General features: G+C 31.7%; 2 protein-coding genes across 2 annotated transcripts; both read left to right on the top strand.

The window, feature by feature from the left end:
• The first annotated feature begins 2,241 nt into the window (after nucleotides 1-2,241).
• LOC127900378 (uncharacterized) lies at nucleotides 2,242-2,911 on the top strand. The gene is made up of 2 exons (XM_052435262.1): nucleotides 2,242-2,408; nucleotides 2,500-2,911. Exons 1-2 carry the CDS (start codon nucleotides 2,304-2,306, stop codon nucleotides 2,725-2,727), a joined length of 333 nt encoding a protein of 110 aa, XP_052291222.1. The 5' UTR covers nucleotides 2,242-2,303; the 3' UTR covers nucleotides 2,728-2,911.
• A 6,824-nt stretch (nucleotides 2,912-9,735) lies between these two features.
• Nucleotides 9,736-10,657, top strand: LOC127900412 (uncharacterized). Its single transcript, XM_052435417.1, has 2 exons — nucleotides 9,736-10,154; nucleotides 10,248-10,657. Exons 1-2 carry the CDS (start codon nucleotides 10,050-10,052, stop codon nucleotides 10,470-10,472), a joined length of 330 nt encoding a protein of 109 aa, XP_052291377.1. The 5' UTR covers nucleotides 9,736-10,049; the 3' UTR covers nucleotides 10,473-10,657.
• Nucleotides 10,658-12,772: the final 2,115 nt, after the last annotated feature.

The raw sequence follows: 12,772 nt of genomic DNA on the forward strand, positions 1-12,772 counted from the left end.
GTATAAAAAGAATTTAAAAAAATGATAACAAGGGTAAATTTAGGATTGCATGGTATGTATTTAAGGAGAAAAATTATTTTAAAATTTTATGGGATTAATTAAGAAGAGTAATGATACAGCCACAAACTCTTGTACAAACTTATTTTATACAAACTGATGTGGCATGATACGATTAGTTGAATTAAATATCACTTGGCCCACATGATTTGTTTTTATTAATTTATATTTTCATTCAACCAATGAATTAATGCCACGTCAGTTTGTACAAAATAAGTTTGTACAAGAATTTGTGGCTGTATCATTACTCAATTAAGAAATATGGGCTAATCAGAGAAATTGAGGGGGTCAAATATCACCACTTTTGAAAAAATTACTTTTCCCCCACTGTTTAAAATATGTTGAAGAAACAAGATGATTTTGCTAAAAATAATTTTTTAAAAAATTTATCAATTTTTAGAAAATTAATTTTTAACTTTTCAAAATCACATTTAAGCATCTTAAAAACCCTAAATATAATACTAAGGATAAAACGTTTTTTTACAATTACATATGCAGTGGGGGAGTACTAAAGACATAGATTTTTAATTTAATACAAATTAAAAAAAAACTAATTAATGACGAACCATTTTCTGAGGCATAAATGGGTGCTTTCCATGACCGGCCCAAATCGAAAATGTAGTCCCATCTAAATGGGCCGGACAGCATGCGAAGGATGGAAAGCTGTTTAGATGACATTTTAGTTGATGAATATTTTTCGAATTTCTCTGGACTAGTTGACTCCCAAATGAATATTCTGCTGGATTTGCTGGTTGACGTGTCGTCAACGTGTTCCTTCACTAGAAGATGTGTAGCCAGTCTAACTTGACATTCTAGAAGAAGTTTGAAGTTCTTTTAGCATGCAGTTGGACTGTTTATACTGCTTGTGCTTGATACATTTGAATTAAATTTCAAACAGAGTAGTTGAGTTTTTGAGTACTCAATTTTTCTTACTCCATTTCTTTCAAGGAGAAGCAGTTTTTGAAGCCGCAGTTGCTGACCGAATTTGCTGATAAAAAGGGTAAATTTGACTCAATCGATTTTTCACTAAAATTTGATTCACTTACTTATAACCATGAGGTGGTCAAGAAATACTGAATGATGGTTTCACTCTTTTTTTCTATTAATTTTCTGGGTTCATTGCTAAAATCAAGTTACAAGAACTTATTCATGGTGATTCATTCTTTCCCCTTCTTTATTAGTTTACCAAATTCTCATAGAAAAAAGAAAACATGTACAAATTTTATGATGCATAAAATATAAATGTAACATTAATTCAAGGCAATCCCTATCTTACATGCATGTAAGATACATCCCTCTCACATGAATAGTACATGTGTGAGACCCATACACTATTCATGTGAGAGAAATATATCTTACATGCATGTAAGATAGAAGGACCCTTAATTCAAAGATCCATCATAACAGAGAGATAAATGGAGGGGATAAAAAAAAAAAAACACAGATTAATTTGATTGTGTCAACTAAGATAGTATGCCTAGGCCCAGCCGCTCTGCTCTGCCATTGGACATTATTGTGAACTTGCTATTGTGTCGGGAGTCTCTTGGTGGGGCTTTGGAGCAGAAAAAAATATTTGGTTTAATCACCCGTCAAAGTGTCAATTATTCGCTTCACGTGTCAAGGGATCCCAGTTGGAAACGGTCAACATTTTGTTTGGATAAGATCATAAGAATGTCTATTATAGGCACGGACGTACGCAAAGCCGTCAAATCACCTGTCAATATAATTACACAATTAGTAGTTGTCACTGTGTTGAATCTAAGGAGGATTACTAGTTATGTACCTTACTTCACTATGCAAATTACTATATAAGGAAACTGAAGTCTTTTCTTCTTTTTATCAATCCCAACACCAAATCAGTACTCATTAAAAATTCCTAAAAATCCTAAACCATTCATTATTTTCGCATCTCCAGAAGTCATTGTCACTGTCTGGCGGTTGGTGCGGTGGCGGTCTCTCTCACCCTTTCTGACCCTAGAGAGAAAAATCCAGACTCTACGTAACTAAATGATAATCCTGAGCTCATGATTTCGTCATCTTCCGATCTTTATTTGTCTTTAGTAACGAGTCGCTGGCAGAAAACCGAAGAAGATGGCTTCTGGCAAATACGTGTGTTATCAACGGCGTTCCACGTCGCCACCATTTTTTCATATTATTTATTATTTATTTATGCTTTGTTTCTCCCTTATAAAAGCAGCGTTTCCACACAGATACCCCTACGTTGTTTTATTTTTCCGATTGCTTAAATGGCCGTGGGAAACAGAAACGACACCGTAACCTTTGTTCTCGTTTTATGTCTTATTTTCGCTACTCTAGCCAGCTCTTCTGGTTTTGTTCGGAACATCACACAGGTAACTAACTCATTACTCGTTTTGAAAACATAACACTTGGAGCTTTAGTTATAGATGATCGGTGATTTTTTTTTTTTTTGCTTCTTGATAGGAGTCTGGCTCGGATAATAGAAGCAGCGGCAGCGGCAATTGGACCGCCGTTTCTGGTGGAAGACCGGTCCGATCAGATCCTAACACTTTTCATCACCATAAAACTCGCACCGAGAATGGCGGCGGCAGCAGCAGCAGCAGCCGGGTCGCCGTCCCCACTCCGAGACCGGTCCGATCAGGTCCCAACCCTTACCAGCACAACCGCCACCGCACGGCATCTCAACCATGAGCTTGAATCATATATAGGGGTTGAGGCTTTGAGCACGTTGATTCCATTCATCTGCCATCTAAATTAAAAAACATTCATAAACAATAAAGATAAATAGATAATATAAATGTTTAGATGACAGAATGTTTCAAATTTGAATGTTAATTAATGAGTTGAACACTTTATAATATTTTATTTTGCTTTATTTTTTTAATGTGAGATTATTTTTTGCTTGATAACTTTACGCTGCGAACCCAAATTTGATGTGATTATTTTATTAATTTTGTTAAACAAATGGAATTCAGACATTTTGATAAACGAATCACATTTGATTCCGATAAATTTTGTATTTGATATAAATGCATGCCGTGAGTTTTGATAATATAAAATTTTGTTCAAGTCTATTGATGCGATTGTGGATCTCGTGATGGCGATGCTTCGACTTATCATTTAATAATTGCAGCGCGATTGATCAGCAGAGAATATTTTAAGTAGGGATAGCAAAAAATTCGCACTGAGACCGGTACTCTTAGAATTTTTTTTTCATTTGAAAAGAGTACGAAAATAAGAATTTTTTTTTCATTTGAAGAGAGTACGAGAATAATTTTATACATGATTTTTTATTGTGGGAAGAGACGAAATTTTTTTTTACTCATATTATGTTTATATTACATAAAAATTAAAAAATTAAAAAATTATTAATTAACATTATAGTTGATAAAATAAAAATTAAAAACATATTTATATATAATGGGGATTGAGGTGGGGGTGGGGTGGGGAGTGTAATATCAAACTCCACCCCGTTAATAATTTGGGGATTATTTTTCCCCCACTCTCCACCCCATTCCTCAAAAATTATTAAAAAAAATTTTCATTTGGGGTAGGGCTCCATGGAGCCCCAAACCCGTGGAGTATTTTGCCATCCCTATAACTGATGAATGGATGAGTTGGTTTAATAAATTAGCACCTGGAAGCCGAACAGCTTGTTCTTCAAATTAATCTTAAATAAAGACCTACAGCGGTAATCATTGTATTCTTTTTTTTTTTTCTTTCTATTTTACCATTAAGAGTCTTCAATCTTCACAGAGCGTCCATGGCTACGAGCAAGTTTTTTTAATTGTTTTAACTTCTATTTGAATAAAAAAAAAATTGGTTATCACGGTTGGAAAGTTACCTTTTAATGTCGCCGTTGCCGTCGATTGACGCAACCAGCACGTGCCAGAATGCAAATCAAATTCTCTTAAAAGCAAATGATATAGTACTCTCGGAATGCTTGTCTATCTGTTAATAAATCCCACATAAAAAATCTCATCATCTGTAAATTGAATTCTCTCAAAACCTTTTAAAAAGAAATTTTTTTTTTTTAACGGGGGGTATGGGGTTTAGGTGGAATTTCAACATTCGCTGATTGTACCATTTCTCTAATTTTATATTTTCTTCCCTCTGGTTGACGAGATTGGTGCCAAATCAATTTCTTTACAAAAATCGAGCTTTAGAATCTTTCCAGTAGCTCCCCACTTTCTTTTGTCGGCCACTCGTCGCGAGCCGCTCGAAGTTTTCCGAAAAGAAAGTTAGACTGGCGGCCCAAGGTGCGCTTAGAAGCGAGTAGAGGTGCGTTAAGTAATTGTCAGCCCAAGTCCCCTAGTCCAAGGTGTGTTAGCTTGGCCTGATTTTCAGAATTTTTCGCCACAATTAAATTACTGCCAAAACTACTACAAATTATCTCTAGTATCAAAGTTTTGATCTAATAAGTTCATTAGATTTTATTTAATTGAGTTTTTTTTTTCACTTTATGTTATTTTATGTGTTATTCTAAAAAATAAGAGGTAATTAAAACTTATGTCTATTTATTTATTATATAATAAAATAATACGTTAATAATTAAATTTACCAAACGCATGTACACTGCTTGTCAAACTCAGAGCAGCCTTAACAATATAGTTTACCAAATACCAAGCTGCTTCTTTAGTGATCAGGTTATTACATCCGTACAGTAAAATCAGCAATTGAAATCCCAAACTAACCCTATGTGTGAAAATGTCGGCTTTGCATGTGTAGGATAGCTATAGGATGGTCCCAGTTGATGTTTGACTGCATTTAGCTTGAAATGGATGCAGTGCGTAGGACGCTTTCAGCTCCAGTAAAAGATTTATTGATTCCTTTCATATAACACAAGAGAGACATTTAAAAGTTGGACATTTTAAGAGTAAGGATTTCTCATCGACATTTCCTCCATAAGCTTACTCAACATCCTTGAAATTAATTTCATCATTTTAAATATAACAACAACTGAGATTTGGTTATGAGATAATTTGTGGGGGTTGTAAGAGCTCCACTCTAAATCTTATAAAAAGTTATAATAGTTAGCCATTCAAGTTCTTTCCTTCTAAAATCTATGCCTCATGCTTTTAAACGTATCTTAACAAATTGTATACAATAAGGGCAGATAATAGCAAGGGTGGCTTAGGCCTAGACATTGGACTCTGCTTAGGCAATTGAGGCGGTTGCCCCAGCCCAAATCACCCTTATCCAAAAGTGCAAAGATTCCAATACATACATACATATATATGTGTGTGTGTGTGTGTGTGTGTAGGGGGCGGATCCATAATCCCTTCAGATTACGCCTATTTTTACAATTGATTTTTAGTGATTGAAAAAAAAAATGCATCAAGATGCCAGATGATATGGTATCATACTATGGTTTCTGCAAATGAAAAGAGATCAGAAAATTCAGTTCACTTTGACTTGGATATTAGCGAGAGCTTGTATGGTATCATACTATTTGTATTAATTCCAAATCATCACCACGTGATTAGTTTGACCGTGATAATTAATGAGTCAAAAAAACACTGCCGTATATTAGCGAGAGCCCATCAAAATTGAATTTCATTTTTCAATGCAATTGCCTTGTACTTTCTTGTTCACAGTAATTAATAATTCAACTAGTCAATTTTATCGTGTTTACATATAAAGAAGTCTTTGGCCCTTAATTTCTTGGCTTTACACGGCCGACAACAGTTGTGATATTATGCTCCAACACGCGGTAGCCGAAAAGCGAGCTTTATTCATTGAGTCATAGTTGCAGTATCTTCATACATTTGGAGAATATTCACATTAAAAAAAAAAAGAAAATTCCAAGTTTTGAAATCTTGATAAGATAACGTTCATCGTCTAGAAAGAGCTACTAAATCTACTTGCTGACCGTCATAATCAGTTCATTAAATTACCTTGTTTCTTTATCTCAAAAGTCAAAACTAACGTATGAGATGAGCCAAAGCAGTGCCCTAGCTTTTGAATCTTTTGCCGCATATTTGGGGTGTACATTTTTTTGTGGAGAGTTGGCGAATGGCGTGGCATGACGGGGGCGATGACCGCCCGCAATTGTCAACATAATAATAATAAAAGCCTTTTACTCTCTCTTTTTTTTTAATTATTTTTATTACTCGAATGAATTTTTTTTTTCAAAGTGACCTTCTTGATGAATTTAATCTAAATACTAAAGTCTTTTGTTAACACACGTTTGTGTCTAATGCAAAAACATTATTATGGGGAAATTTGATGACGTTATATAGTTTTTAAAATAATGCTGTCAATTGTATTATAAAAATAATTATTATAAAATAAATTAATTAGACGTTCGGTAAAATTTATTTTTAAAAGTGATATGAGTTTTAAAAGCAATCATATATATTGAATAAATCATATTAATAACTATTATAATAATGCAAATAACAAAAATGAACAAAATATTTAATAAATTTTTTTTACACATTTATGAACATGTATATATATATATATATATATTAATGGAAAACTTAAAATAAATATTTTTATTTTATTAATTTTTTTTATATTTCCATCTCAATATAATTGGTAATGATAATAGTCTAACTAAATATAATGACTTTATTTCTTAATTGAAGAAGGATGATTTTAAATTTTTATAATACATGTGAGGGTGAATATATATAAAATTATATTAAATATAAAATTGATTCTCAAAATTAAATTTTGAAAAGGAGTGATGGTATTTGAACACCTAATTTCTCTCACCTGCTCCTAATAATTATTTTAATGTAAATTTCCATTTTATTCTTATATGAAATTACTAAAAAGGATAAATATGAAATTACTAAAAAGAATAAATACGCTTTAAGTACCAACAATACAAATAATGTTTTACAATAACAGAGCTATTCAATCAATTTAGTCTTGTCTTTACATTAATGATATTCTAATTTTTTTCAAATTATTTAAATTCTCAAACTACCTCTGTTATCTAGTTTGTAGTAAGGAAGAAGAAGTCGAAATAGTTGGAAACTCATGAATGATGACGATGAACTGGTACCCCCACCCCCACTGCATAATTTGTTAGCCATAAAGATTGTGGGATTTACCAAAAAGAAAATAACCCAACAAAAATGGTTTCAATGTAAAGAAAAATATTTATTCGTCAAATACCAGCTTTATGTATCCAATGGCTAAGAGGAGAAATCAGGAGGAGGATAATTCATTGGTGTTGGAGATCTGCCAAAGGTTTAATTTTAATTTTTTTTAGGGAGTTATGTTTAATTTTCAAAATATGATTAAAATTAACAACTAGATTTTGGAAGTTTTAAATGATGGGGAGTATAAAAAGAATTTAAAAAAATGATAACAAGGGTAAATTTAGGATTGCATGGTATGTATTGAAGGAGAAAAATTATTTTAAAATTGGGAGATTGCCACTTCCCCCCCTATAGAAATTAACGTATACCATTTATTCCCCTGTTGTTTTTATAATGGCCAAAAACCCCCCTGACAGTATAAGTTTACAATATTACCTTTATTTTTAATTACTCTTTTATTTATATTTATTATAAATTAAATAAATTACATGAATAGAAACTAAATAAAAAATTAAGTATTAAAAAAAGAAATATATGTTTTGATATGAGCAAAAAAATTAATAATAATTTTTTTTGTAATTATTTATTTTGTAAACATTTTCTTATAATAAAAATTTTGTAATATTTTAAAATTAAATGTAAAACGTATAGGCAAAATATTTTATTATTTATCTTCTAATAAATTTTTATTTGTCATTCAAATTTTATTATAATAATTTTTTTATCATTTTATAATAACTTTCTTATATATTTATTATAAGAAAAATTTCACAAAATAAATAAGTACAAGAAAAAAAAATTTTTATTATTTTTTTCTCATATCAAAACATATATTTCTTTTTTTTAATGCTTAATTTTTTATTTAGTTTCTATTCATGTGATTTATTTAATTTATAATAAATATAAATAAAAGAGTAGTTGAAAATAAGGGTAATATTATAAACTTATATTGTCATGGGGGTTTTTGACCATTATAAAAACAGCAGGGGAGAAAATGGTATATGTTAATTACTGTAGGGTGGAAATTGGCAAATCTCCTTTAAAATTTTATGGGATTAATTAAGAATTATGGGCTAATCAGAGAAATTGAGGGGGTCAAATATCACCACTTTTGAAAAAATTACTTTTCCCCCACTGTTTAAAATCTGTTGAAGAAACAAGATGATTTTGCTAAAAATAATTTTTTAAAAAATTTATCAATTTTTAGAAAATTAATTTTTAACTTTTCAAAATCACATTTAAGCATCTTAAAAACCCTAAATATAATACTAAGGATAAAACGTTTTTTTACAATTACATATGTAGTGGGGGAGTACTAAAGACATAGATTTTTAATTTAATACAAATTAAAAAAGAAAACTAATTAATGACGAACCACTGAGGCATAAATGGGTGCTTTCCATGACCGCCCCAAATCGAAAATGCAGTCCCATCTAAATGGGCCGGACAGCATGCGAAGGATGGAAAGCTGTTTAGATGACATTTTAGTTGATGAATATTCTTCGAATGTCTCTGGACTAGTTGACTCCCAAATGAATATTCTGCTGGATTTGCTGGTTGACGTGTCGTCAACGTGTTCCTTCACTAGAAGATGTGTAGCCAGTCTAACTTGACATTCTAGAAAATTTAGAAATTTGAAGTTCCTTTAGCATGCAGTAGGACTGTTTATACTGCTTGTGCTTGATACATTTGAATTAAATTTCAAACAGAGTAGTTGAGTTTTTGAGTACTCAGTGTTTCTTACTCCATTTCTTTCAAGGAGAAGCAGTTTTTGAAGCCGCAGTTGCTGACCGAATTTGCTGATAAAAAGGTAAATTCGACTCTCGATTTTTCACTAAAATTTGATTCACTTACTTATAACCATGTGGTGGTCAAGAAATGCTGAATGATGGTTTCACTCTCTTTTTCTATTAATTTTCTGGGTTCATTGCTAAAATCAAGTTACAAGAACTTATTCACGGTGATTCATTCTTCCCCTTCTTTATTAGTTTACCAAATTCTCATAGAAAAAAAAAAACATGTACAAATTTTATGAGGTATAAAATATAAATGTACCATTAATTCAAAGATCCATCATAACAGAGAGATAAATGGAGGGGATAAAAAAAAAAACAGAGATTAATTTGATTGAGTCAACAAAGATAGTATGCCCAGGCCCAGCCACTCATGCTCTGCTCTGCCATTTGACAATTTTTTGAACGTGCTATTGTGTCGGGAGTCTTTTGGTGGGGCTTTGGAGCAGAAAAAAATATTTGCTTTAAAAGTCCCGTCAAAGTGTCAATTATTTTCTTCACGTGTCAAGGGATCCCAGTTGGATACGGTCAACATTTTGTTTGGATACGATCATGAGAATGTCTATTATAGGCAGGGACGTACGTAAAGCCGTCAAATCACCTGTCAATATAATTATACAATTAGTAGTTGTCACTGTCTTGAATTACTGTGTAAAGAAACTAAAGTTTTTTATTCCTTTTATCAATCCCAACACCAAACCAGTACTCATTAAAAATTCCTAAAAACCCTAAACCATTCTTTATTTTCGCATCTCCAGAAGAAGTCAAAAGGTTATAGTGATAGTGCCGCCGCGCACAACTTTTCCTTTCCTCCAAAGTTTTATCATATTTTTGTCACTGTCTGCAGATTGCTGCGGTGGCGGTCTCCATCACGCTTTCTGACCAGATTGAGTTGCAAATTGCTAGAGAGAAAAATCCAGACTCTACCTAACTAAATGATAATCCTATACTGAGCTCATGTTTATTTGTCTTTAGTAACGAGTCGCTGTCAGAAAACCGAAGAAGATGGCTACTGGCAAATACGTGTGTTATCAACGGCGTTCCACGTCGCCACCATTTTTTCATATTATTTATTATTTATTTATGCTTTGTTTCTCACTTATAAAATGCAGCGTTTCCCCCACGGATACCCCTACATTGTTTTATTTTTCCGGTTGCTTAAATGGCCGTCGGAAACAGAAACGACACCGTAACCATTGTTCTCGTTTTATGTCTTATTTTCGCTACTCTAGCCAGCTCTACTGGTTTTGTTAGGAACATCACACAGGTAACTAACTCATTACTCGTTTTGAAAACATAACACTTGGAGCTTTAGTTATATATGATCGGCGATTTTTTATTTATTTTTTCTTCTTGATAGGAGTCTGGCTCGGAGAATAGAAGCAGCGGCGACTGGACCGCCGTTTCTGGTGGAAGACCGGTCCGATCAGATCCTAACACTTTTCACCACCATAAAAGTCGCACCGAGAATGGCGGCGCCAGCAGCAGCAGCCGGGTCGCCGTCCCCACTCCGAGACCGGTCCGATCAGGTCCCAACCCTTACCAGCACAACCGCCACGACTATCGCACGGCATCTCAACCATGAGCTTGAATCATATATAGGGGTTGAGGCTTTGAGCACATTGATTCCGTTCATCTGCCGTCTAAATTTTAAAAAAAATCATAAACAATAAAGATAAATAGATAATATAAATGTTTAGATGACAGAATGTTTCAAATTTGAATGTTAATTAATGAGTTGAACACTGTATAATATTTTATTTTGCTTTATTTTTTTAATGTGAGATTATTTTTTGCTTGATAACTTTACGCTGCGAACCCAAATTTGATGTGATTATTTTATTAATTTTGTTAAACAAATGGAATTCAGACATTTTGATAAACGAATCACATTTGATTCCGATAAATTTAGTATTTGATATAAATGCATGCCGTGAGTTTTGATAATATAAAATTTTGTTCATGTCTATTGATGCGATTGTGGATCTCGTGATGGCGATGCTTCGACTTATCATTTAACTAGAAAATAGAACCGCGGTTCAGGCGGCTTTGAAAAAAAAATTTAATATTATTATTTTTTCTTATTTTACACTTGATGAAACTGATAAAAAAAATGAATTGATTTTTTTAAAAGATGATACAGCCTTATAAAAAATAAAAAAAACTATTAGCCAGCAATATAAATAAAGAAGCAACGCAAGATAAATAATCAAATGAGAGAATATATTATAGAGTAATTTTATTCATTCCAATTGTGTGTGTACAAAACAAAAAGATGAGCTCTCCTTTTATAGTTACATAATCACTCCATGAAATTAATGAAAAATTATGGATCATAATTTCTTGTGAGATAGTGGGAGTTATAGGGAAACTAAAGGTTGCTAATGGGGGATAGTGGGGAGACTAAGAAATATATGTTATGAACATCTACATTTATTTTAATAAATTCATAACACTCCCCCTTAGATGTTCATTACAAAGAATATGCCTCATTAAAATATTTACATAATTGTTATTCTGTAATAACAATCAAATTAATTATGAGAAGATGAAAAGTCAAATCTAAAAGAAAATTTCTCTATTTATTAGATAATAGAGAATATACAAAGATGAGAAATGGTAATGCCACATCACCTCCTCAAGTCCCAACTTTATATAGATATATAGATAATTGCAGCGCGATTGATCGGCAGAGAATATTTTAAGTTGGGATAGCAAAAATCCCTACTGAGACCGGTACTCTTGGGATTTTTTTTTTTAATTTGAAGAGAGTACGAGAATAATTTTATACCCGATTTTTTATTGTGAGAAGGGACGAAAATTTTTTTTATCCAGTTTCTTATTTGGCGAAGAGACGAGGATGAGGTGGAATCCCCATCATTTTCCCATTTCCCCCATTTTAATTTTATTTTTTAAAATTATTAGTAAATAAATAATAAAAATTGAATTATATTATAAAATTATAAATATTGATAAAAATAATAAAGATCAAAATATTTATATTATTAAACTTTAGGCCTAATTAACTAATTAAAGTATTAAATTTTTATTTAAGACATTAAAAAGGCCGAGTAGATTATATTAGCTCAAAAATTTTATTTTATTAAAAATATTAATTAAGTATCTACATTTATTTCATTTATTTTATTGTCGATATAAAAGTAAATTCTTTTTCTTTTTATAGTAGGATTATGAAGATTGACAAAGATAATTATTTTGATAATTTGTATTTTGCATGTGACTTTTGTAATTGATCAATGTTAATGTAAGATATATTTCAAACTTTACTTTTATTTGAATTTTTTATTTTAATATAATTAACTCAAAAAAAATGTATTAGTTATTCGGAGATCGATAACCTTCGGGGATCCCTTGTTATTATTCGGGAGAGAGGACGATGATTCTCTTAAAGAATTCTGATGGGAACGGGAAGATGACGGAGACATAAATAAAATATCAGGATGGAATGGGCTCCCTATTGCCATCCCTAATTCTAAGGGCAATGTGGGTCTTCAGTTATTGACGTGAAATTCATGAAATCATTTAACAATTATTCATTGGAATTGGGCCACATCCACCAACGTATTGTTATTTTTTATATTTAAGAAAGTTGGTCTATTCATTATTGTTATTATTATTTATTAATATAATTCAAAATCTACTAACATTTACAACAAAAAATCTAATCGAGTGAACAATATGCAAGCACTATTACAACTAGTAAATAACAGCTTGCTTTAACAAAAAATCTAATCTAACCCCTAATATTGTCGTCTACATTAACATTTAAGCAAACATGTTTACAAATTACAACAAGTAAATCACGCAAAATTACGCTGAATATCCCTCTGCCTCCACAAAGTGCTTACCGCATTCAATGAATTA

This window comes from Citrus sinensis, chromosome 2, assembly GCF_022201045.2.
Source record: "Citrus sinensis cultivar Valencia sweet orange chromosome 2, DVS_A1.0, whole genome shotgun sequence".
NCBI classification, from domain to species: Eukaryota; Viridiplantae; Streptophyta; class Magnoliopsida; order Sapindales; family Rutaceae; genus Citrus; species Citrus sinensis.